The following is a 26,516-nucleotide window of genomic DNA, read 5'->3' as shown; positions in this document are numbered from 1 at the left end:
CCTTTGTTTATACTGATACAGACTGGTTTGTTTAGCAACAGAAATCAATATATTAGTTTAAGGACCAATGTATTAGTTTAGCAAAAGAAATCAATGAGTGCTAATTCTAAAATTTTCCATTTCTTAGTGTGTGAACAGCCTTGTTTTCTGTTACTTCCCCTTCACAAGAAGCACTGGAGTTGTAATAGACTACTTATCTTTGCATTTCACCAGGTGCAAGCATTGGGGAAAAAAGTTAAAGGTCAGCCAAAAGTCTCAGTGATTATGCTGATGGTGAAAAAGTGAGGATAAAGTGGATGTAAGACCACCCTAAATCCACACATGCCCTGAGGGATATTAGCATATATTAATGAGTTCTTGGAAAAGAATGAATATGTATGCCAATGTACTGCATATGTATGTCTTAAGTGTTTATATGTAGAACCTGAACAAATAAGCATGCACTTGTTTGTCATGTCATCTGGTACGTATCATGAGGAATATAGGAATACTGCTTTCTAACACTGCATTGGAGTTAGAGAGTTTTCTTCCTGGATTGCAGATGACAATACATACTTTGTAATCTGGGTTCAGTGTTTGTTGTTTTGCCCAGCTAGAACTATCTTCATATCCTGTAAATTCTATCACTCTTTGTTCTATCAAGCAAACAAGATTTACACGCAGGTGCTGAGCTAGCGTCTCCTGCCGTCTACCTGCAAGATAAGTTTGTTTAACCAGTCCTTCTTAGCAGATATTATTTTGAAAGGATATCTTATCCTTTTTTCTTTCATCTCACCTAGCTCATGTTTTTCCATTTTGTCTGAATTCACATCCTGCCCTGCCCTCATTACCATATCAACCTAATTTCTGTATCAGCTCATTTCTTTCCCTTGTCTCAACACTTCTCCTTTTCCCTTCTAGCTTTGGCTCTGGAGCAGCCCTTGGACACAGTCAAATGGCAATGCCAGTCTGAATTTGAACAGCCTCAAGATGAAATCTCCCAGCACAACAACGTAGTAATACAAGCTGCCTTAGGGGAATGACTCCAGGCTGATCTTAGTGGCTATTACAGTAGAAAGTGGTAAAACAAATGTTGAGGAATTTCAATGCCACTTCAAGAGCAGAGAGATTTAAGGAGGTGGGAAGACCTTGATGGAGCATGCCTTTCTCAGTGACTCTGGCACATACTGCTGTGCCAAGAATGAAGAAGAGTAGCTAGATCTGTAACAAAAGGGGCCTACTATCCTCCTCATCTGCACTGCACAAAGTTGCAGGACAATACCTTTTTACATATCTCTCTACTCCTTGGCCTTCCCTTCTTTCTCAGACTCTTTCCTGCTTTCATTCCTTGCTTCCTTCTTTGTTTACTCTCATTTATATTATATTCACTTATGTCAATCCGTATAACCCACTTTGCCTCCCTTCTCCTCATTTTCTTTCTGCCTCCTTTCAGTCCTCACTTAAATCCACTCCCTCTTTGTTTTCTGGCCTTTTTTGACCTCTGTCAAGGTTCTGGCCAAGTTCAGCCTAGTTTTGTGACTAATGGGACAAAGAGACCCACAGATGCATGCCCTGAGAAAAGGAAATCTGTTCTCCACAAAGGAAGTCTCCTGCACAGCCACACCTTTGTGGGTCCATGCTGTGCTGACTTTGAAAAATCACATGGTGGGAAATCTTGATCAATACCTTTGAATGAGTGACAATATTTGACCTGCTTAAATCATCATGGAGAATGTTCAGAGTGCTCATGACCAGAACAGCCAGAGATTGATCCCAAGTCTCTGAGTAAGATGTTGTCTGATTCACAAACACCACTGGGAGGAAGCTGAACTACAGAAGTAGAACTTCATAGTCACACAGGTATTAGAGAGGGAAGTCCACAAAACATGATCCTGTGCATTAGTTGAGATGGTGCTTTGCATGCAGACGCGTCATGATGATGTTTCTGTGTAAACAAGAATGTCTATCACAGTATGTACCCACTCTTTTTTCTACATGTATCCTATCCTGGAATTTAACATCTCTCTCTCATCAGCTCTACTGGGTGAAGACTGGGCAGATTTCTGCACACATACCCTGTCCTGTATTTCTTACCCTACAGCAGCCACATTCCGTAGCCTTGGCAGATAGTCTGGATCCCTGACACAGTGCTCAGTCCCAGCAGCTGGGCAGGTGTGGTCCTGGGGCTGGTGTGGCTGGAGGATGTCACTGTGCTCACATCACTCTTCATTTTTGCTTAGAAAGTACATTGGTCAGAATTGTCCTAAATCAACATACACTGGTCATATTGCCACATTCTTTGCCTGGACTGGGAGCTCTGTTGGCCTCAATGTTTATGTATATCTAATCTCCTCTCTTTCAAAAATATGTATCCTACAGATTAAAAGAAAGAGATCAGGATGTTGGCCTCATGTAGTCAGGAAGGATACTCAGTGCCAATGCCCCATTATTACCAGAGTTTTATGAGGAAAGCATTAAGGATGAAGGTAATGTACATTATGTCAATGAGTCCCAGCATATCTCTTCCTTTTTTCATAGAATCATAGAATGGTTTGGGTTGGAAGGGACCTTTAAGATCATCTAGTGCCAACCACCTTGCTATAGGCAGGTATACCTCTCTCTAGACCAGGTTGCTCAAAGCAGACATTTCCCACCCTAGCATGGAGATGGGGTAATTTCCACTTTCATGTGGTCGTACATTCAGGGTTCATGTTTTCCCTCTAGTTCAACTGCCCTTCCCTGAAGTTAAGTCCCAGGCTCAGGATGACTTGAATACTTCCAGAGAGGGGACATTCACAACTGAGCAACCTGTTCCAGTGTCTCACCACCCTCACAGTAAAGAATTTCTTCCTAATATCTAGTCTAAATCTACCCTCTTCCAGTTTAAAACCATTTCCCCCTGTCCTGTCGCTACCTTCCCTTATAAAAAGTTCCTTCCCAAGTTTCCTATAGGCTCCCTTCAGGTACTTGAAAGCTGCTATCAGGTTTCCTTGAAGCCTTCTCATCTCCAGGCAGAAGAACTACAGCTCTCTCAGAGCTGTCCTCAGAGTGCAGGTGCTCCAACTCTCTGATCACCTTTCAGGTCCTCCTCTGGATCTGCTCCAACATCTCCATATTCTTCTTGTGCTGGGGGCTCCAGAACTGGACACAGTACTCCAGATGGGGTCTCCTGAGAGCAGAGTTAAGGGATGGAATCACCTCCATCGACCTGCTGGTCACACTTATTTTGATGCCACCCAGGATATAGTTGGCCTTCTTTACTGCAAGTGCATATTGCCAGCTCATGTTGAATCTCTCATAAATCAACACTCCCAAATCCTTCTCCTCAGGGCTGCTCTCAAGCCATTCTCCACCCAACTTGTATCTGTGCTTAAGACTGCCCCAACTCAGATGCAGGACCTTGCACTTGGCCTTGTTTAACTTCATGAGGTTGGCATGGGCTCAGCTCTCAAGCCTGTCCAGGTTCCTCTAGGTGGCATCCCTTCCCTCTAACATGTCAACTGCACCACTTAGTTTTGCATCATTTTTGAGGAAGAAGGAGACAGAGTCAGGGTTTTGGCTGGAGAAACAAGTACTTATCCTGGAAGATTGAGTCGGAAATGTTCCAGGGTGAACCCAAACAGTCAGCTGAAGCATTTGTAATTCCCTAAGGAAAAACTGCTGCTTCTGAAGGAGTTGGTTTTCTCTTCTAGGCTTCCTCCTGAGACTGGGACTTAACTCCAGGGAAGAGCAGTTGAACTAAAGGGAAAACACGAACCCTGAACATAAAATTACATGAAAATGTAGATTACCCCACCTCCATGCTAGGGTGGGAAATATCTGACCAAATGGAGCATTGAAGAAGATGTGAAGAAGCTGAGCCTAAAGGAAAGAAGATTCCCCAGTGATACTGGTTGATTTGTTCAGCAATAGGAATTAGTACATTGGTTTAAGAATCAATATATTAGTTTAGCAAAAGAAATCAACGAGTGATAGTTCTAAAACTTTCCATTTCTACTCTAGTGGGTGAACAGTCCTGTTCTCAATAATTTTGCACTGGTGACATAATAGATTACTGTTATCTATTGTACCCAATAGGTGCAAGGACATCTTGAATTCCACTTGCATTATTTTAAAAGTTGCACACTATGGCTTAATAAGCAATGGAAGTTTTCCAAACTGGGGCAAAGCAGCTGAAAGTTAGTGAGAGGTCTCAGTGATTAAGCTGTTGGTGGAAAATGTGGAAGAAGTAGGTGGGCACTCAACCACGCTAGATCCTACTGAGCATGCCTAGAGGGACATCAGCATATATGAATGAGTCCTTGAAAAAGAACAAATGTATGTGCCAGTGTACTGCATATGTATGTCTTAACTGTTTAAATGCAGAACCTGAACTCTGAGCATGTGCTTGCTTGTCAAGTCACCCAGTATGTATCATGAGGAATAAAGGAATGCCACTTTCTAACACCATATTGGAGCCAGAGAGTTTTACTCCCAGATTTTGGATGACACCAAAACACAAATCTGTGATGCCTATCTTTAGTCTTCCAATAAGCTGTGCAGTGATTAAGACATTCTCCTTTCTTGGAATTACCTACAGGTGCTGCCGCAGTGCAGTGTTACAGTAGGCTTGCCATTGTGCAGGCAAGCAGAAGTATGGCAAATACAGAATAGCAGGCCCTCACCCTCCTGACTGAGTACAGTGGCTTCCCCACTGCACCCACATCACAGTTACATTTAGTACGCACACTGTTTTTATAAACAACAGATGCAGTGTAAGCAGAGGAATTCTCACGGAGTCCAATCTGACACTCCTGCCTGCATCGAGGGAGGATGAATCTTTCTCTTCCCTCACAGTTTTTCTGAGTCACCCTTGCTGTCTCCTCAGACTGTTTCTACACCTCTAACACAACACTGATGCCCCCTCACCACTCGCACTGTTTCCTTCTTCCACCCAAATGCTTGCAGTCCATGATAAGCAAATAACCTTCCTCTCAGTGTCAAGTACCAGTGCATTTAATAGACTCAAAGTGCTTACTGAATGAGACAGACTACAGTCTGAGACCCAGCTGTCAGCTGGAGGAAGGTAGAAGGATGGAGGTGCTCTTCTACACTCCTGCAAAGAAGTTGATGACTTTCAAACAGAAGCCTTGACAGCCCACAGCAGGCAGGATGATGAACAAAGCACAAACATGGCATGAACAGCATAGGGCTGAACTGAAAAGATCCAGCACTGCAGTGTGTGTGGTCGGGATCATTGACATTTCAGGAACTTGGATGTGGGGCACAGAAGAAAATAACAAAGCCCTGTTTCTCTGCTTTTTTTGCTTTTTTTTTTTTAATCATACCTCTTGTGTGAAGATCTCAGCTGTTTCAAGAGGAAGGGAAGAAAACCCCAACAGGCAGCCCTCTGCCTTGTCTCAGACTCAGCTCCCTGCAGTCCCAGCACGTTCCTGTGACTGCGCACATACACACACACGCATGTAAAGCCGGCTGGTCAGGGTTTGTACCACCTTCTACTGTCTGTACTTCACACAATTCCCAGCCAACCAACTGCTTTCTAACCAACTGCTTTCTGGGCGGTCTCACCCTGTCCTGCCCACTCCAACATCATGCATTTCTTCCTTCCTCAATGTTTCCTCCTCACGCATCAGAGCTACAGGTCAGTGCTGTCACCACGGGCAGATCAGTTGAAGAACATAAGACTTTTCCCATGTTTCCCTACTGGTTTCTTATGGCCTTCCTGGCCCCTATAGGTGAGTAGATTTGGTTCTCCCTTGAGAAGCCCCACTGTTTCCTCTGCTCTCTGGTGCTCCAACAGTGTGTTCACTTGTTGCTAATGCTCCATTCCCCAAGGCTTCCTGGGGAGGATGAGCAATGAATGAGGTGAAATTTTCCTCAGTCTCTTACTCAAAAAACTCTGCAGATCTACACATTTACTGACTTATGTTTTTCTGTCATGTTTTAATACTTCCACCAAGGGCAGTGAACTTATTATTCAAAAAAAAATTATATATATATATATATATATATATATATATATATATATATATTATTAGCATATTTGAAATTTTTTCTTTCTCCTATATGCCTCTGTCCGAGAAATGGGACAGTGTCCCACATGTTGACATCCCATCTGTTAATTCAAGGATGCGTCTTTGTGTCTCTTTTGGCTCATTCCATTCTCACAGTTTTTCTCCTTTTCCAGGCTGGGCTCTTCAGCAAAGCCCAGACTCAGTTGTCCGACTGGGGGACTCTCTGACTCTGAACTGTTCGCACAAGGAGAGTGGAACCTGGACCATGTTCTGGTACAAGCTGCCAGTGGGGAAGAACGCCTCTCTGCAGCTGGTTGTACGTTCATTTGAAGGTACCAAGGCAGAGTTTGAGGAGGAATTCAGAAGCCGCTTCCAGAGCAGTGGCACTAAGGCGAACTCCTTATCAGTGACGATAGATCATGTTGAACTCAGTGACTCAGGCACTTATTTCTGCGCTAAGCAAGATACACTGTGACACGAAGGCTGGCGCAGCAGAGCGCAAACCTCTCTCCTTACAAGTGGAGACCTGCCCCCAGCACACACAGTCCATCCTGTACCAGTGAAACTATTTCTTCACTTTTGGCCTCCAGCTCTGTCCCCTTAGGAAAAGTAGTGGTTTCCTGTCTGTACCTTCTGCTTCTTCTCTGCTTTGTTTCCTTTCCTGTCTCCGAACACATTTTGATCCTACCTTTGATACAACGTGTAATGATGTTGTTAAACTTGTCCGCATTCACGGAAAAGTAGCTCTGCAGTTTGTTTAGATAACAGGAAGCCTTGCATCTTGGTTGAAGTCCTCCAGCAGGATGAGTGCTTGCAATCGCGATGCCTCCTGCTGCCAGAGGTAGAAGACCTCATAGGCAGGCTCTGCTTGATTGAGTGACCTGTAGTAGACACTGATCACAAGGCTTCCTTTGCTGCCTCAGTCTCTAGCATCCCCCATAGGCTTTTGACTTGCTCATGACTATACCTTAGCGTCACGTGCTAACATTCTACTCCTTTCATGATGTAGATAGCAGCACTTCCTCCCTTCCTTCCTTGTCTGCCCCTTCTGAACGGCTTGTAGCAGTCAATAGCCACACTCCAGTCATAGGAATCATTCCACCAGGTTTCAGTGATGGCAACTATTCTGAGGTTTTCCAGTAGCACAGCAGATTCCAGCATCTCCTATTTGATTCCCAAGCTGTGTGCACTGCTGTAGATGCACTCCAGCTGGGCAGCTAGTCTTGTCACATCCTTAAAGGATAACTCCTTCATTCCTTTGAAGGAATTATTTCCCTTGATTTTCCCCATTGCCTTCTCTTATCACCCCCATTGCCACCGCCTCATCACCACAGGATTTCATATGTGCGGCAGTGTTGCTAGCACCACTCAAGGCAGCAGATCCTACAAGGCCTTTGTTAGCACCCAGTCACTCTAATCTAGCTAAATGCCATCGCACACTTTATCATGGGAAGGCTCGCTATCCCCCCAAATCCCCTTCTGACCCAGTTTAAAACCCTCCCAATGAGCCCTCTGGTTTTTCCCCAAGGACCCTTCTCCCCCTTGGAGAGAGAAAGGCAAACCCCACCTGGTGCCCACAGACCTGATGCCATACAGGCCATTTGTCTTGTCAAAATACAAACCAAAGTTCTGACGCTGACACCTGTGACAAAGTCAGGTATTTGAGGATAAGATCCTTTGATTTGTTTCCACGTCCTCACCCAAAACTGGAGACAATTCCTTCAGCTGTTGTTCCAAGGCCCTGCAGTCCCTTTTGATTGCCTTTGATACGCATGTAGTTGCTTCCTGTCTCCCTGTATGGAAAAGCAGTAAGGGGTTGTGGTCTGATGGCTGTACCAGTCCAGGTGGTTTCCCGGTGGCATCTCTTACTCAAGCCCCAGGAAGACAGCAGGCTTCTCTAAGAAGGGAAGGGGGTCTGCTTGGCATCTTGGATGTCCAGTTCCTTGCAGGGAGGAGTCACCTACAACTAATATCCATCTCTTATTCTTCAACAGCTTAGTCTTGATTCTGGGGAAAGGCTTGTTGCAGTTTGGTTTCATTAATTTGTCCAGACTGAGTGGATTGTTACCACCCACAGATGGGCCTTCCACATCCAGGGCCTCGTGCCTGCTGTTAGAGGCACCTGGGGGAAAAAAGGGGGGAGATGGAGAAGGCAAGGAGGGTTTTTGCTTTCAGCTTCAAGCACAGATTTGCCTCTATTCGCTCACTTCCTTTCTGCTCTTGCCTCCAGCCTTGCAATCTTTCTCCTCAACGTGACGTGATACAGACTAACTTGGGTTTTGAGTTCCTTCCTTTGAAATAACCCACATCAGTGCATGGGTGAACTGTGCTTTCCCCGTTTGTTCTCCAGGACACTTTGTAATCTGTGCATTTCATCCTGTAGCCTCATCACAAGGCAGAGCAGATCGTCTACCTGCTCACACCTCAAGCAGCTGTTCTGACTGCTGCCCCACGATGCCAGGGAAAGGCTCATGCGCTCTACACAGCCAGAGGTTTGGGCAGCTGCACGGCTGCCTCCGAACTCGGTCAGGGTGATAATGCTGCGCTTGGAGCGTGACACCCCGCACTCTGCGGGCGATAATCGCCCACCGAACTTCTCTCTCCAGCGGCGCTCTCCCTCCCTGCTCGAGCCGCCGCTCCGCCCCCTGGCGGCAGGTTTTGTACGCGCTACGGGAGGTTCGGCCGCTGCCACCCCCGGCTCCGCCGCACCGCGTCAGTGCTGCCGAACGTCAGGGACGTCCCTTCGCAACGGCGTTTTTCGCGATGTTTACCTTTCAGTGAAGGCTCCCTTGGTGCGAATTTCTGCCACGCAGCTGACTCGCACGAAGTACTTGCATAAAACCAGCATGGAATATGCCTTTGGTCAGTTTGGGTCAGCTGTCCCGGCTGAGCCCCCTCCCCACCTCTTTCTCACTCCCAGCCAGCATAGCGGCCTTTGGTCGGGGCAGGTGGGCAGTTAGAGAGGCCACCTCGATGCCTTGCAAGCACTGCTTCGCATGATATAGGCTGGTTCACGAGATGATACAGGGCTGCTTCACTTCCTTAATGACTCTCACACAGGAGCCATTGACAGCCCAGGGCAGGCAGGATGATGAACAAAGCACGAACATGGCATGAACAGCATAGGGCTGAACTGAAAAGATCCAGCACTGCAGTGTGTGTGGTCGGGATCGTTGACATTTCAGGAACTCGGATGTGGGGCACAGAAGAAAATAACAAAGCCCTGTTTCTCTGTTTTTTTGTTTTGTTTTGTTTTGTTTTTTTAATCATACCTCTTGTGTGAAGATCTCAGCTGTTTCAAGAGGAAGGGAAGAAAACCCCAACAGGCAGCCCTCTGCCTTGTCTCAGACTCAGCTCCCTGCAGTCCCAGCACGTTCCTGTGACTGCGCACATACACACACACGCATGTAAAGCCGGCTGGTCAGGGTTTGTACCACCTTCTACTGTCTGTACTTCACACAATTCCCAGCCAACCAACTGCTTTCTAACCAACTGCTTTCTGGGCGGTCTCACCCTGTCCTGCCCACTCCAACATCATGCATTTCTTCCTTCCTCAATGTTTCCTCCTCACGCATCAGAGCTACAGGTCAGTGCTGTCACCACGGGCAGATCAGTTGAAGAACATAAGACTTTTCCCATGTTTCCCTACTGGTTTCTTATGGCCTTCCTGGCCCCTATAGGTGAGTAGATTTGGTTCTCCCTTGAGAAGCCCCACTGTTTCCTCTGCTCTCTGGTGCTCCAACAGTGTGTTCACTTGTTGCTAATGCTCCATTCCCCAAGGCTTCCTGGGGAGGATGAGCAATGAATGAGGTGAAATTTTCCTCAGTCTCTTACTCAAAAAACTCTGCAGATCTACACATTTACTGACTTATGTTTTTCTGTCATGTTTTAATACTTCCACCAAGGGCAGTGAACTTATTATTCAAAAAAAAATTATATATATATATATATATATATATATATATATATATATATTATTAGCATATTTGAAATTTTTTCTTTCTCCTATATGCCTCTGTCCGAGAAATGGGACAGTGTCCCACATGTTGACATCCCATCTGTTAATTCAAGGATGCGTCTTTGTGTCTCTTTTGGCTCATTCCATTCTCACAGTTTTTCTCCTTTTCCAGGCTGGGCTCTTCAGCAAAGCCCAGACTCAGTTGTCCGACTGGGGGACTCTCTGACTCTGAACTGTTCGCACAAGGAGAGTGGAACCTGGACCATGTTCTGGTACAAGCTGCCAGTGGGGAAGAACGCCTCTCTGCAGCTGGTTGTACGTTCATTTGAAGGTACCAAGGCAGAGTTTGAGGAGGAATTCAGAAGCCGCTTCCAGAGCAGTGGCACTAAGGCGAACTCCTTATCAGTGACGATAGATCATGTTGAACTCAGTGACTCAGGCACTTATTTCTGCGCTAAGCAAGATACACTGTGACACGAAGGCTGGCGCAGCAGAGCGCAAACCTCTCTCCTTACAAGTGGAGACCTGCCCCCAGCACACACAGTCCATCCTGTACCAGTGAAACTATTTCTTCACTTTTGGCCTCCAGCTCTGTCCCCTTAGGAAAAGTAGTGGTTTCCTGTCTGTACCTTCTGCTTCTTCTCTGCTTTGTTTCCTTTCCTGTCTCCGAACACATTTTGATCCTACCTTTGATACAACGTGTAATGATGTTGTTAAACTTGTCCGCATTCACGGAAAAGTAGCTCTGCAGTTTGTTTAGATAACAGGAAGCCTTGCATCTTGGTTGAAGTCCTCCAGCAGGATGAGTGCTTGCAATCGCGATGCCTCCTGCTGCCAGAGGTAGAAGACCTCATAGGCAGGCTCTGCTTGATTGAGTGACCTGTAGTAGACACTGATCACAAGGCTTCCTTTGCTGCCTCAGTCTCTAGCATCCCCCATAGGCTTTTGACTTGCTCATGACTATACCTTAGCGTCACGTGCTAACATTCTACTCCTTTCATGATGTAGATAGCAGCACTTCCTCCCTTCCTTCCTTGTCTGCCCCTTCTGAACGGCTTGTAGCAGTCAATAGCCACACTCCAGTCATAGGAATCATTCCACCAGGTTTCAGTGATGGCAACTATTCTGAGGTTTTCCAGTAGCACAGCAGATTCCAGCATCTCCTATTTGATTCCCAAGCTGTGTGCACTGCTGTAGATGCACTCCAGCTGGGCAGCTAGTCTTGTCACATCCTTAAAGGATAACTCCTTCATTCCTTTGAAGGAATTATTTCCCTTGATTTTCCCCATTGCCTTCTCTTATCACCCCCATTGCCACCGCCTCATCACCACAGGATTTCATATGTGCGGCAGTGTTGCTAGCACCACTCAAGGCAGCAGATCCTACAAGGCCTTTGTTAGCACCCAGTCACTCTAATCTAGCTAAATGCCATCGCACACTTTATCATGGGAAGGCTCGCTATCCCCCCAAATCCCCTTCTGACCCAGTTTAAAACCCTCCCAATGAGCCCTCTGGTTTTTCCCCAAGGACCCTTCTCCCCCTTGGAGAGAGAAAGGCAAACCCCACCTGGTGCCCACAGACCTGATGCCATACAGGCCATTTGTCTTGTCAAAATACAAACCAAAGTTCTGACGCTGACACCTGTGACAAAGTCAGGTATTTGAGGATAAGATCCTTTGATTTGTTTCCACGTCCTCACCCAAAACTGGAGACAATTCCTTCAGCTGTTGTTCCAAGGCCCTGCAGTCCCTTTTGATTGCCTTTGATACGCATGTAGTTGCTTCCTGTCTCCCTGTATGGAAAAGCAGTAAGGGGTTGTGGTCTGATGGCTGTACCAGTCCAGGTGGTTTCCCGGTGGCATCTCTTACTCAAGCCCCAGGAAGACAGCAGGCTTCTCTAAGAAGGGAAGGGGGTCTGCTTGGCATCTTGGATGTCCAGTTCCTTGCAGGGAGGAGTCACCTACAACTAATATCCATCTCTTATTCTTCAACAGCTTAGTCTTGATTCTGGGGAAAGGCTTGTTGCAGTTTGGTTTCATTAATTTGTCCAGACTGAGTGGATTGTTACCACCCACAGATGGGCCTTCCACATCCAGGGCCTCGTGCCTGCTGTTAGAGGCACCTGGGGGAAAAAAGGGGGGAGATGGAGAAGGCAAGGAGGGTTTTTGCTTTCAGCTTCAAGCACAGATTTGCCTCTATTCGCTCACTTCCTTTCTGCTCTTGCCTCCAGCCTTGCAATCTTTCTCCTCAACGTGACGTGATACAGACTAACTTGGGTTTTGAGTTCCTTCCTTTGAAATAACCCACATCAGTGCATGGGTGAACTGTGCTTTCCCCGTTTGTTCTCCAGGACACTTTGTAATCTGTGCATTTCATCCTGTAGCCTCATCACAAGGCAGAGCAGATCGTCTACCTGCTCACACCTCAAGCAGCTGTTCTGACTGCTGCCCCACGATGCCAGGGAAAGGCTCATGCGCTCTACACAGCCAGAGGTTTGGGCAGCTGCACGGCTGCCTCCGAACTCGGTCAGGGTGATAATGCTGCGCTTGGAGCGTGACACCCCGCACTCTGCGGGCGATAATCGCCCACCGAACTTCTCTCTCCAGCGGCGCTCTCCCTCCCTGCTCGAGCCGCCGCTCCGCCCCCTGGCGGCAGGTTTTGTACGCGCTACGGGAGGTTCGGCCGCTGCCACCCCCGGCTCCGCCGCACCGCGTCAGTGCTGCCGAACGTCAGGGACGTCCCTTCGCAACGGCGTTTTTCGCGATGTTTACCTTTCAGTGAAGGCTCCCTTGGTGCGAATTTCTGCCACGCAGCTGACTCGCACGAAGTACTTGCATAAAACCAGCATGGAATATGCCTTTGGTCAGTTTGGGTCAGCTGTCCCGGCTGAGCCCCCTCCCCACCTCTTTCTCACTCCCAGCCAGCATAGCGGCCTTTGGTCGGGGCAGGTGGGCAGTTAGAGAGGCCACCTCGATGCCTTGCAAGCACTGCTTCGCATGATATAGGCTGGTTCACGAGATGATACAGGGCTGCTTCACTTCCTTAATGACTCTCACACAGGAGCCATTGACAGCCCAGGGCAGGCAGGATGATGAACAAAGCACGAACATGGCATGAACAGCATAGGGCTGAACTGAAAAGATCCAGCACTGCAGTGTGTGTGGTCGGGATCGTTGACATTTCAGGAACTCGGATGTGGGGCACAGAAGAAAATAACAAAGCCCTGTTTCTCTGTTTTTTTGTTTTGTTTTGTTTTGTTTTTTTAATCATACCTCTTGTGTGAAGATCTCAGCTGTTTCAAGAGGAAGGGAAGAAAACCCCAACAGGCAGCCCTCTGCCTTGTCTCAGACTCAGCTCCCTGCAGTCCCAGCACGTTCCTGTGACTGCGCACATACACACACACGCATGTAAAGCCGGCTGGTCAGGGTTTGTACCACCTTCTACTGTCTGTACTTCACACAATTCCCAGCCAACCAACTGCTTTCTAACCAACTGCTTTCTGGGCGGTCTCACCCTGTCCTGCCCACTCCAACATCATGCATTTCTTCCTTCCTCAATGTTTCCTCCTCACGCATCAGAGCTACAGGTCAGTGCTGTCACTACGGGCAGATCAGTTGAAGAACATAAGACTTTTCCCATGTTTCCCTACTGGTTTCTTATGGCCTTCCTGGCCCCTATAGGTGAGTAGATTTGGATCTCCCTTGAGAAGCCCCACTGTTTCCTGTGCTCTCTGGTGCTCCAACAGTGTGTTCACTTGTTGCTAATGCTCCATTCCCCAAGGCTTCCTGGGGAGGATGAGCAATGAATGAGGTGAAATTTTCCTCAGTCTCTTACTCAAAAAACTCTGCAGATCTACACATTTACTGACTTATGTTTTTCTGTCATGTTTTAATACTTCCACCAAGGGCAGTGAACTTATTATTCAAAAAAAATTATATATATATATATATTATTAGCATATTTGAAATTTTTTCTTTCTCCTATATGCCTCTGTCAGAGAAATGGGACAGTGTCCCACATGCTGACATCGCATCTGTTAATTCAAGGATGCGTCTTTGTGTCTCTTTTGAGTCATTCCATTCTCACAGTTTTTCTCCTTTTCCAGGCTGGGCTCTTCAGCAAAGCCCAGACTCAGTTGTCCGACGGGGGGACTCTCTGACTCTCAACTGTTCAAACAAGGAGAGTGGAACCTGGACCATGTACTGGTACAAGCTGCCAGTGGGGAAGAACGCCTCTTTGCAGCTGGTTGTATTTTCAGTGGAAGGTACCAAGGCAGAGTTTGAGGAGGAATTCAGAAGCCGCTTCCAGAGCAGTGGCACTAAGGCGAACTCCTTATCAGTGACGATAGATCATGTTGTACTCAGTGACTCAGGCACTTATTTCTGCGCTAAGCAAGATACACTGTGACACGAAGGCTGGCGCAGCAGAGCGCAAACCTCTCTCCTTACAAGTGGAGACCTGCCACCAGCACACACAGTGCACTGTGTACCAGTGAAACTATTTCTTCACTTTTGGCCTCCAGCTCTGTCCCCTTAGGAAAAGAAGTGGTTTCCTGTCTGTACCTTCTGCTTCTTCTCTGCTTTTTTTCCTTTCCTGTCTCCGAGCACATTTTGATCCTACCTTTGATACAACGTGTAATGATGTTGTTAAACTTGTCAGCATTCACGGAAAAGTAGCTCTGCAGTTTGTTTAGATAACAGGAAGCACTGCGTCTGGGTTGAAGTCCTCCAGCAGGATGAGTGCTTGCAATCGCGATGCCTCCTGCTGCCAGAGGTAGAAGACCTCATAGGCAGGCTCTGCTTGATTGAGTGACCTGTAGTAGACACTGATCACAAGGCTTCCTTTGCTGCCTCAGTCTCTAGCATCCCCCATAGGCTTTTGACTTGCTCATGACTATACCTTAGGGGCAGGTCTTCTCATCCTACTCCTTTCATGATGTAGATAGCAGCACTACCTCCCCTCCTTCCTTGTCTGCCCCTTCTGAGCAGCTTGTAGCAGTCAATAGCCACACTCCAGTCATAGGAATCATTCTACCAGGTTTCAGTGATGGCATCTATACTGTGATTTTAGAAATAGGGATCAATACATATAAATTTAAGGACCCATGTATTAGTTTTGCAAAAATACTTGGTGTGTACTAGCTCTAGAATTTTCCAGATTAACTTTGCTTGGTACGTGAACAGTCTTGTTTTGAATGATCTTTGCTTCACTGAAGTGCCAAAGCCACATCAGTCTATTTTTTATCTACATGGTATGTGCTGGACACTTCTTTGTATCCATCAAGTGCAAGAACTTTTTTTTAGATTTCATATAAATTTTTTGGAGTTATAGTGTAACAAGATAAAAGGTTGCTCTTTATGGCATAACAAGCAATGGAAATTTGCTAAACTGGGCAAAAACAGCTGAAGGTCAGCTGAAAGTCACTGCAATGAACCTGAAGCTGAAATAAAGGGAATGAAGGCGGTGGTCATACAGCCTCACCGCGCATGCTTATAGACACATTAGCATGTATTAATGAGCTCTTGGAAAAGAATGAATATGTTTGATGTTTCTGGGAAACGTGTTGCATCTGTAGGTGTTAACTGCTTAAATGTGGAACTTGAACTCCGAGAGCACATGCTTGATTTGTTAAGTTGGCTGGTACATATGGTGAACTAAAATAATGTCACTTTCTAACACCACACTGGAGTTCGAGAGTTTTCTTCCCAGACTTTCTGATGACAAGCAGTAGGTAAAACATTGCCGTGATATCAACCTGTGCAAAGCACAGTACTACACAGGCTTCCATGTGGGCAAATTCCATTCCAGCCAGACCCAGTACAAGCACAGAAAGGGAACAACTTTGTAAGCTACCTTTTCATGGTAGGGTCTATCAGTGGTATAAATGATGTTCCAACCATATAAGAAGGGAGAGCCCATAAGAACATTTCAACAATTTGAATATCAAGTCTTGAATATCAAATCTGGAAAGTGGAAATTCGTCTTTGCCTACAAGAGGCATTGAGACATGGAGTACATAGTGGCAGAGGACAGGGACTGTTTCCAAACTACTCTTCAAAACATGCCCATCCCTCATAGTCAAGGACGTGCTCTGTGTACAGATAGAAACATTTATTTTCTCCCATCTTCCTCATCTTCTTCACTATACTCCAACATTTTCATCCCTCTGATAACACACTGAAACCAGGTGGATATTTCTAAACTTTCTAAGAGGGGAGTGTTCTGGTTTTATGGTTTTTTTGTTGTCAGTATTCTACATCATAACACCATGTAAAGCACTGGGAGTTAAAGAGTTAATGTTCCAGTTCCGTGCACCACTGTTTCTGGGTGCCTGGTTTTCAGAGGGGGAGGGAAGGGGCTGCATTCCCCAGAGGACTTTGCACCCAGAGGAAGGGAGGTGGAGCTCCTGGCAGCTCAGGAGCCTCTCTTTCTTTGGTTGCTGCAGAGAAGCACATGCTGCCTTGCTCCTTTTTGCCTGCAGCTTTAGAGTGAGGCCTTCTGTTTGGACACTCTCTCTCTCATTTTGTTTGATTTATTGGCCTCAATTCCAATTGAATTGTGTTCTATTCTGTTATCTTACATTCTGATATCATATCTTGTAAATTAACGTTCCTCCTCAGATCGTTGCCGCTCTCTGTTTTTAGACCCATCTACTATCTCCTTATCCTTTTCCTTCTCCCAGGGCGTGGGTCCATGGATCCCCTGCCTCATTAGTCATGGGATCGGGCCAGACTGGCCCATGAACCATTGACACTTTTTTTCTTTCCTTCTTTTCTGGGCCTGTGGGCCTGCTGTCCCCCTGTCACGGACACAGATAGATCTAGATAACTCTGTGACTGGGAGAAACATGTCTTTGCTTAGAAAGAAGGGGATATTGTCTGTGTTTAATCAACAGAAATGTAAAATACTTTGATCAAGCAGAGTGTCTTACGTTATCTGATTAGTCAAGTACAATTGTTCCTCTTGCAGTATCAGCAAGAGGAGAACTGTTCAGTTTGGTCATAGGTGACCATATAAGGATAAAAGGATTAAGAGGAGAATTCTCAAAAAAATCACAGAAGGTCATATAAGTCCCCTGAACAATCCCATGCAAGAAAAGCTGGCTGGGAATGTAACCAAAAGGGGAATGGATTATCATGATTGTTTAACCTTATTAATATGTAGGTGGCCGGTCTTCCTTCTGTATTAGATAGATGCAAAATATAAGAATTAAATGCACAAATACAGTGAAGAAATTTTTATTATTGTCTTTGATTTCTTGAAACATTCAACTTTCCAGCACCCGGGCCCAAATTAAAAGAAATATCTCTCTTGTGTGTGTGGGAATTGGCTCATTGCACATCAGGTAACAAATTTGCTTTTTGGATGATAATACCAGGCAAGGACGTTTAAGTTTCCACTCACAGTGGTCATGGAGGGAAAACCTGCGACTTCCAACAGCTCCATGGTAAGAACTATGTCTCCTTGTACAAAAAGACTGAAGGGAAGGATGATTTTTCCAGAAAAAAAGAAAGCTGTGAAGGAAGATCCTGAGAAGGAATTCAACACCAACTTTTGCAGCAGTGAGATACCATGCTATCTTGTTCTTGTTGTATCTTGATCTTGTTTGTATATTGTACTTTTTCCTGGCTCAGGCACCTATTACTTATCTAAGAGGTGTATCAGCCACAAAGCATCCGAAAGAGCTAAGCAAAAACCTCTCCATTTGAAAATGGCATTTGTTCCTTTGTGCCCCACTTTTCTCCTCTCCTTTTCTTCATCTTATTTTTCTCACACTTTTTCCTCTTTCCTCTTTCCTTTTTTTTTTTTTTTTTTTTTTCCCAAGGAGACAGCTGCACAGCCTATGGGCAACTTTGGCAGTTTTTTCATGGATTCTTTCGGGGCTGATTGGGGCAAAAGGAATTTAAAACCAAAGCTCAGCAACATCTCTGTTCTTTTGACTGTTCCAGGGAAACTAAGAAAGCCCAGCATGTCCAACGAGCAAAATGCTATGGACAGTAGCCCCAGCAATTGAGTAAAACAGCCTTAGTAGGTCACAATACTGGTACATTAAGAGAACAAGCCCTAGCAAGAGCTTGCCTTCATTCCCCAGGTAGAGCTTCCAGTGATTTTGCAGTAGGAAATGTTCAGTCATATGACTGTGGGTTGGGGGTGATGGGGAGTTTTGCTGTCAGCTGTTTTCTGTAATAGAAGTATGTTGCCTCTGTAGTTCACCACACTCTTTCAGCTGTTTTATGTAAGTATGTAGCATTTGACTATATGATTATAAACAGAAAATATCTTCTACTCCAAAATGCTTGTGCATAACTGACTAAAGGACTCCTGAAGTTGAGGATAAAGTGTTCCAAGATTCTGCTAGTTGAGATACACTACAAATATTAGATAGATAAATAGATAGACAGATAGATAGATACTGATATTACTTGTCTGTGTTCCCCATGTGATAACCCATGGAAGTAACCAGAGCAACTCTGCACAAAGAAGGGCTGCCTGAAAATGTTTATTTTTTAAGTTTTGTACATCCAGTTCCAAAGCAGAAGGAAATGAGGAGAAGGAAAAGCATGTCACTTAAAATGAGTGTCTCAATTGGAAGATATAGTTGATTGAATCCAGGAAACATAATTGCAAACCTTAGTGTAAACACCAGGATAACCTGGTTGTGCACATCCAATACCCCAGGAAACAATACCCTGCAGCTGACCATTGCAGACTACTGGACCACCGGAATCCCCCTGTACAGATAAGGATACAGATGCTCAGCAAATGTTATCAGCATCAGCAATAAGCCATATTTCCCAGAAATCACTGAGATTCTAGAGAGAGACTTTTTCTTACAAAGATAATTTCTGCTTACAATTCTACACCTGATGCTAACATGCCGTACTTCTAAGGCATCACAGACAGTAGTAAGTTACTTATTTTTCATGGGTGCAGTTCTTGGCAGATGCTCAGGAAACTTTTCTTACACATTATTCTGTAAAACTTTTCCACAGAATCAGGCATACACAACATGCAGAGCAATTGCCAGGTGTGTTCATTTTCCAGATTTCCTGAATATTGGTATAGTGATGTTTTATTTTCATTGAATCCAATATTAACATTTGCATCCTAGGTTATACCCTCTGCAATAATTGCTTATTCTCTGGTGCAGCACTTCTCCATTTTCAATAGCCCAAAGTGCAAGAGCTAGCATAGTCTGCACGTGGAGGATTAGGGCAGAGGTATTCCATGTCTTAAATAAATAAATAAATAAATAAATAAATAGGGATCAAATGAGTGGAAAAATTGCCAACTGTACGGAAATTGTTGAGTCATGGCCTGAACCACTGATTGAGCACTTTATCATCCTCTATTAGGAGAAGATAGGAAAGGTACAGATAGGAGAGGCAGTTGTTTTACCTGACAGGAGTCTTTCCCTCCACTCAGGTATCCTACACATATCATGTTACTAGTAATTTGACCAGGGTAAGCACTGCTGCACTGGCTTGAGGAAAGTACAGGTGCATTCAGGCACTGCAAGATGTCTGGATACAGAGCTACAAGAAAATAGGGAGAAATTATTGATGGCATATTTGAAATATTAATATTTGAAATATTAATATATGAAATAATTTCAGAGCCTGGGAAAAACATGTTTCTTAACAGAAAAGTCATTGCTGGACACCCTGTTTTAGCAGTCCTCGTTTTTCTTCTGAGCTGCAATTCTATTTGTTTAGATGAAACAGATTCTACTCCCAGGCCCTCTGTTCTACCCTGCATCTAGAAAGTCATCAGCTGGCAGATTTAGTATTAAGAACTAGTCTTACAGTACATATGATGAAGAAATCTTGGGTCTCAGGCAAACTACCTCCTCCTCTGGTGCAGGTTTGTTTTGGTCAGAGAATTAGACACTGGTCTCCACCTACGCTTCTGACCACCAGTGGAAAAGAGTGGAGCTAAGGGGACATCTTAGTGAAGGGCACATGAATGACTTAAATGATTCCATCTTCACAAAATAGAACAAGATTAAAAATCTTAGTCTTGCCATCAGACGAGCTAAATGACTGTTGTCCTATATGGATTGATCATTTAAAATCATTCTCCAAAAAGGCTTGCCATGCAGCACTTCTCTGTTCTTTGCCCTATACTGTTTGGACTTAAATATGAGATCTTAGACCATCTCCAGAGTCCTCAGCACTTACTGCCACTGCTGAGTGTGTTGCCCCATCCAGAGATCAGGCATGTTGTTCCAGCAGACACGCAGCTGGTAGGCAGAGGAACTGTGTTGACATAGGAGTTGAGTGTGGCTGCTTTGGAAAGTTTGATGAGCATGATATCATTGTTCAGTGTGTTGGAATTGTAGCCAGAGTGGCGGATGACTTTAGATGAACTAATGGTCTGCTCGGTGCCGTCTTGGACTGCCAGGTTGTATTCCCCAAGCTTCACTTGAATGGAACTGAAAAAAAGAAGGAATGTCACTTACTTTATTGCCACTGACGTCGTGGTTATGAGAAAGTTGCCTATCACTGCATGTATTAACTCTTTTTGTGCTGGGTACCTTTGTTGTCCTGCAACAAATTCCAGGGATCTACACTGAGATCTTATTTTTGGCACTGGTGGTGAATTTATGAAGGATTGTTTAGTGGCATGTAGAAACATTCTGGAAGTTTGGTATCACCGTGAGGTCATTTCTCTTCCTATTCTACTGTAATTAAGGTTTAACAAATTAATGCAACTTCTAAGAGACCACGCACATAACTTCCTAGAATATCATGTTGTCATTTCAGAAAGTAATCTGCAGTCAGAAAAACATTTGCGGAAGAGGAAAACCACTTGTGATGCATCAGCCCACCTTTCTGAATGACCCACTCACTCTTCGGTTGTCTTCTGTGAGAATTGAGTTATTTATATATTTGGATCTCATAGCTCTACATTCCTGTTAAAAGTGAACTGGAGAAAAGAAGTAGATTATGGAATATATTTTTTCCACTCACGACTTGTAGCAGTGAGCAGCTGACAGCACCCATTGGCTACTGATGAGAGAACCTCCACAGAAGTGATATCCAGAATTCAGAGACACTTGGTAGGGTACAGAGTTTCTTGCACAGCTGTAACCTCCCACAATCTTGTCATCATCCCCATCGCTGATGGGGAAGGCAACTGCAGAATAAGAGATAGCATATGTTAACATCTGGCATAAGGAATTCTGTGGCCTGTGACTGAATGAAAATGACTGAATGAAACATCTTGCATATAGGCTCTGGTTCTAAAAAAAAAAAACATGCACGATAGCAGTTATGGTCAATTCTAACACGCATTTGTTTGCTTCTCCCTAAAATAAGCTGATTGAATTTAGATTGGCAGCCCATCTATTTGTATCTAAAGCCCTGGATGCTATTTCCAGAGTGAACTTAATAATACAGAAATATTCTTATTGGATAAAAGATAATAGGTTTGTCTGTCCCAAGATCTTGTCTGTAGTAGTAGTCAATAGCAGACAATGAAAGTACAACACAAGACTGCAGTGATGTTTCCTTAGAGCACTCTCCCATAATCAAAGAATTTGCAGTAGCTTCAGGACTTCCTGGTAAGAGGTACTTTGTAATTCATTTTTAGTGGAAGAGTCATGAATTTATACAGTCTTTTTTTTTTAAGCTGTGTAAGCACTTTAGTGTTCCCAGGTCAAGAACCATGAGGGCATTCATGTCTTGTGAAATAAGTTATTCTGGATGGATAGTTAATAGTCAAAAGAAGAAAAAGCATTTTGCCTTAAGCCTTTTGCAAATCTAAACTCGACTTCGCTTTCTCATGACAAACTATGCTACAAGTTTCCTCAGAAATAAGTTTCATTTTAAATTGCACAAGTAGAAGTAAAAATACACTCACCAGCCACACCAATAAAGGTGACAAACAGTAAGTATTTCATGATTGTGACACAGCCTCGATCCCAGACTGGTGGACTGGCAACATGAGCTGCTAGAAATATATTTTCTGAAATGGCTTATCTTTAACCCAAGGTTTTTTCCAGGGAAAAAAAACAGTGGAAAACTTGAAGATCCAAATGTAGTCATTAGAAGGTACTGATAGTAATTACAAATAACATAACAGTTAATCATAAGCCTTTCATAAGATATAGAGTTCTCTTTAATTATTTCAAAGAAAAACTTTCAAAATAAAGATATGTTTGCGTTTTGGAAGATGAGTGTTTTCTTGTAGCAATTGCTCATAGTAACCCTTTGAGATCTCTCTGCTGGTGTCAATTTTAAGAAAGCAGGCTTTATCCAGAAGCTGAACATTGTATGTAGTGGATTAAAGATATTTTACATATACTAAAAAAATACATCATTTCTATCAATTTCTTAAGTTTATTTAAAAATTCCTTTTCTTCAGCAGTAGGTTTCTTTGTATCTGTATGATATAATGTTTTTTCAGTCAAAATATTCATAAGAAATTACAAAAACTGAGTATGAGAAACTACTTTACGTGACCCTCCATCTCCTAAGTTAACTTCTTCAAATGTGGAATGTTCATAATTCCTATTTGAAAGCATCTCACTCATTTAATCTAAATGATTGCATCAATCTAACAAACGTGGTTTTTGTTTGGTTTACAAGTAGTGATTTTTGCCACAAAAAATCTCAGTACAAGTAGATATATACAGATACAATATATGCGAACACAAATACAGTGATAACAAACAGTGAGACCTCCTGAAATCCTCTGAAGGACTGTTAATGTTTATGATCCTGAGTGTGTTAAATCTTAATGTGTTTGACAAAAAAAAGTTTTTTTTCCAAGGAGCTGTCAAATTCACCACGTCAGCTCCCAAAGATAATCTCAAAAGACTATTAACAGAAGTCAAGTACGTTGTGATGCTGAAATGGAAAAGAGACAAAATATGAATAATTTTTCTGCTCCATTTCATGATCAGACTTCTGAGAGACATGGAAGGTTGGTGCACAGAGGCACTCTAAAGATAGACAGTTCTCTTTTTGTTAGAGGGCAAGATCAGGGAATCCTACAGCATTGCTATAAATGTCCTCGGGTTTAAACAGTGATTAGTACAATGTTTTAATACAGACATAATTTAAATTAAGAAACAAAATAAGAGATCTTGTGTGGAAAAGAAAAAGATGTGTAGCAGTAATACTAATAAGAAAGGAGAAATTACAGAAGCGATAAAATTCCATCGTATGTAAGGAAAGCAAAAGCATCTCCCACTTTCCAACAGTATTACATTTTATTCCCCTGTAAATATTTAATTTATTCTTAAAAAAAAAAAACAACACACACACACAAAAAAAACTATTGGGATAGAGATAGACTGTTGTCAGAAGTTTTAAATATTCTATCTGAAATATAAACTTAAGAACTCAATAGAACTAGATCTGCCAACAGTACAGACAGGAGTGAACAGAAGATGAAAGAAAACAAATTTATATGCTACAGATTAGACTCAAATTGCAGAAATATGAGATTACAGAAACAGCACAAATAGCCTCATATTGGATATCCTTATTTACATGGATTGTAATGCATGCGCAATGTAGGCTTCTTTTATATTCATATCTGGGGAAATCCAGTAGTATAGGGTCAGAATAGGGGCAGTTCAGTAAAAACCTGTCTTAAGCATAACAAAAGAATGGTACACAGATTGATCAGTAGGAAAGTTCATGATTGGAGAGTGTGCACTATAACATCCAGACAAACTTTTTGCTCTACAAGCATTTTCACCCTGTTGTCATCAGGTCAGAACTAAGCTTCTCGAAGAAGTAAGACAAAGTTAAGTTCAGCTGCTTCTCTCAGTTAATCCACTCCAAAAACCATTTCTGAAAGACTCATATCTTCACATATCACTCCTCTGTGCCTTACACATCCTGGAAATCTGTATTCTTCTGACTCTATGAGCTGTTCAGCAAGAAGAATAGCACACCATTCCTTGCAAGCATGAACAATCTTCTGTTCTGACGATCAGGGCTGTGATTTACTCACTGTTTGTATCAGGCAAAAGAAACACAATCAGGAAAGCACTGGGAAACCATTGTCTCTCACAGACTGTCTTGCTTACTCTCTTCTGCCTCTTATTTACAGCTCATTTTTACTGCACTCAGTTGCCATCTAGGGATTGTTACTAGTGATCCACCCATCCTGTGAAAGTTCCGGGAATTCTATTTTGTGACAGAAGCCCTAAGGAATATAAACACCGTGGTGGCTACTTTGGGAGTGACATCTGAGTGATTTTTTTTGCTGTTGTAATTGTTGTTACTCTTTTTTCTTCATCATTAGTAAGCTATTACATGCTGAAAATCACGACGTTACTGTAGTACCTCAAATCTTTTACATGAACACTAAAAAACAGCTCTTCAACCTTGGAACATTTAGGGTGGCAAGTGCTAATGTAAGGTCTGTGAACTTATCAGAAGCCTCCAATGTCCAGCAAATAAATGACGTGGTTATAGACTGGTCACAGCTGTGCACTTCCCAGGTGCAGGAGAAAACCACTCAGATCTTGTTCTCTTCAGTTCTTGATATCAGGACATTATCATCCTGAAGTTCTGGAGCCACAGTGCCCTATTTTGGTTCTGAAAAAGCAATTCCTCCTAGGCAGTGCTTGTTTTTTGCAAGCTTGATGTGGCATTGCACAAGAAACAACTATTTTGAGAAAAGTTCTTCAAGAAATAGCTGTTCTGCTTGTGTCACTTCCTGTCTTTATATTTACTCTCCTTTGTTTCTGGCTCAGGAGGAGGCCAGGGAGTAGTTACAGAAACGATAGTACATAGTACATACTTAGAACAGAATCATTTGTGTTGGAAGGGACCTTTGCAGGTCATCCAGTCCAGCTCTCCTGCAACAAAGAGGGAGACGTAGTGCTAGATCAGGTTGCTCAGAGCCATGTCCAGCCCGATCTCAAATGTCTCCAGGGACAGTGCATCCACCACATCTCCAGATACCCTGTGCCAGTGCTTCACTACCCTGTTCCTGTAAAAAAAAACAACAAACAAACATAACAAAAACCAAAATGTTTTCCTTATGTCCAGTCTAAATCTCCCCTGTTTTAGTTTAAAACTATTTCCCCTTGATACTGTCCTGTCTGACAGGATATTTTCCATCTGAATCAGTTTGAAAGTTTCTGTATATTTTCAGCAGGCACTCTTAGAACAGTGTATTTCCTTGAAATTTCACGCAGGAAGAAGCTTGGTTTTCAGCACAGATCTGGCTGCTGCAGAGGTCGTTGCTATTGGCTTAAGGCAAATGGAAACAGACCTATATAAGTAAGTCCCTCGCAGGGCATGCTCTCTGACTCCTGAGGCAGCAATGAGAATGTGGACAGTTTGGTGCTTGGTCTTGTACTTCTTTGGAGCAAGTAAGGCATCAGCTGATATATCATGCCTGTTCTGCTGTGGGGAGAATGTAGTCTGCTTTCTAACTGTGTTACTTTTGCTTTGTCTCACAGGAGCTGAGATAACACAAAACTCAAGTCTGGTACTGAAAGAAGATGAGAATGCTACCCTGGGATGCAGTCAAAATGATAATCACAATTATATGTCCTGGTACTTGCAGCAGCCAGGGAAGGGGCTGCAATTAATCTATTACTCATTGGGAGTAAATCAGGAAAGTAAGGGTGATATTCACATGGGATACGAAGCTAAGCGGCTAAGCCAACAGTACTTTCGTTTAGATATCATGTCTGTAAAGAAGAACCACTCAGCTATCTACTTCTGTGCCTCAAGTTTGGACACAACACTTCAAAGTCACTTGCTTTCTGTACATAAACTCCTCTCCAGTACCTTCCCTCAGAAGGGAGTAGCTCTCAGCACTCCCAGGATAACAGTATGTAGGTCAAGTGGCTATTCACAAAACATAGGCTGCTGAGGAGCTGGTCCAAGAGATGTTCCCTTTCATTGCTGAATTCCCCTTTTCTGATCAGCAGTTCATCCTCTATCAGTCATAACAATCCTTAAAGTTTGTTAATCAAATCCAGACATCCAATGATAGTCACTGTGCCTGGAAAGGTTGTCCTGATATCAAGAACTGAAGAGAACAAAATCTCAGTAGAACAGAGAGGTGGGATAAAGTAGTATGCGACCTAAAATGAAATCACCTTCCAGAAAAACATAGATATGTTTTTATTCAGAAATTGATATAGATATATTCAGAAATTGCTTACACAATCCAGATTTCCTCTGCATGAAGCATCAGTTTTATACATGCTACAGCTATCCGTTTATGCCTCATATCTATGTCTTTGCTGCAGCCTGATAAACTGTAAGCCAATCTCTGTCCATTTGGTTTACCCCTTCCATCCTTGGATGAGTTGTGAGCACATTTCTGACAATCCTGTGATCTCTCTTCTTGCATATACTGAGAGTTCTCTTTGATTTTGAGCTAACTCTGAAGCATTCATAATTTGAAGACTAAAGAGCAGAAGGAGGAACAAGCAGGATGTGAATGTAATTTTAATTACTGTACGAAAACTTCCTGATGGAATGTTTCATGTGTGCACAAAGAATGTTAGGTCTCTCAGACACAGAGACCTCCCAGTGTCTTTCTAGGTAAGAGTTCTAAAGCAGCGTCTCTGTTCCATGC

At 43.5% G+C, this 26,516-nt stretch overlaps 1 protein-coding gene and 1 gene segment (V, D, J or C); one reads left to right on the top strand and one right to left on the bottom strand.

The window, feature by feature from the left end:
• The first annotated feature begins 5,590 nt into the window (after nt 1–5,590).
• On the top strand, nt 5,591–6,468 carry LOC116239867 (T cell receptor alpha variable 5-like). The segment is given in 2 exon segments: nt 5,591–5,714; nt 6,167–6,468. Coding segments are annotated over 2 exon segments (426 nt in total).
• An 11,981-nt stretch (nt 6,469–18,449) lies between these two features.
• Nucleotides 18,450–20,459, bottom strand: LOC116239864 (trypsin I-P1). The gene is made up of 3 exons (XM_031610101.2): nt 20,132–20,459; nt 19,350–19,486; nt 18,450–18,682 (listed from the first exon to the last, which is right to left on the bottom strand). The coding sequence occupies exons 1-3, from the start codon at nt 20,259–20,261 to the stop codon at nt 18,533–18,535; spliced, it is 417 nt and encodes a 138-aa protein (XP_031465961.2). The 5' UTR covers nt 20,262–20,459; the 3' UTR covers nt 18,450–18,532.
• Nucleotides 20,460–26,516: the final 6,057 nt, after the last annotated feature.

This window comes from Phasianus colchicus, chromosome 1, assembly GCF_987193195.1.
Source record: "Phasianus colchicus chromosome 1, bPhaCol1.hap1.1, whole genome shotgun sequence".
Taxonomy (NCBI): Eukaryota; Metazoa; Chordata; class Aves; order Galliformes; family Phasianidae; genus Phasianus; species Phasianus colchicus.
This window is presented reverse-complemented; position numbering and strand designations above follow the sequence as displayed.

Excerpts from the sequence above, each read along its gene's own strand:
- LOC116239864 (XM_031610101.2), bottom strand. The coding sequence starts at position 20,261 with ATGCTCATCAAACTTTCCAAAGCAGCCACACTCAACTCCTATGTCAAC. Across the intron at positions 19,487-20,131 it reads CAACACACTCAGCAGTGGCA|CTCTGTATCCAGACATCTTG; the intron begins GTAAGTGCTGAG and ends ATTTTCTTGTAG. Across the intron at positions 18,683-19,349 it reads GAGGGAAAGACTCCTGTCAG|GGGGATTCCGGTGGTCCAGT; the intron begins GTAAAACAACTG and ends TTATCTGTACAG.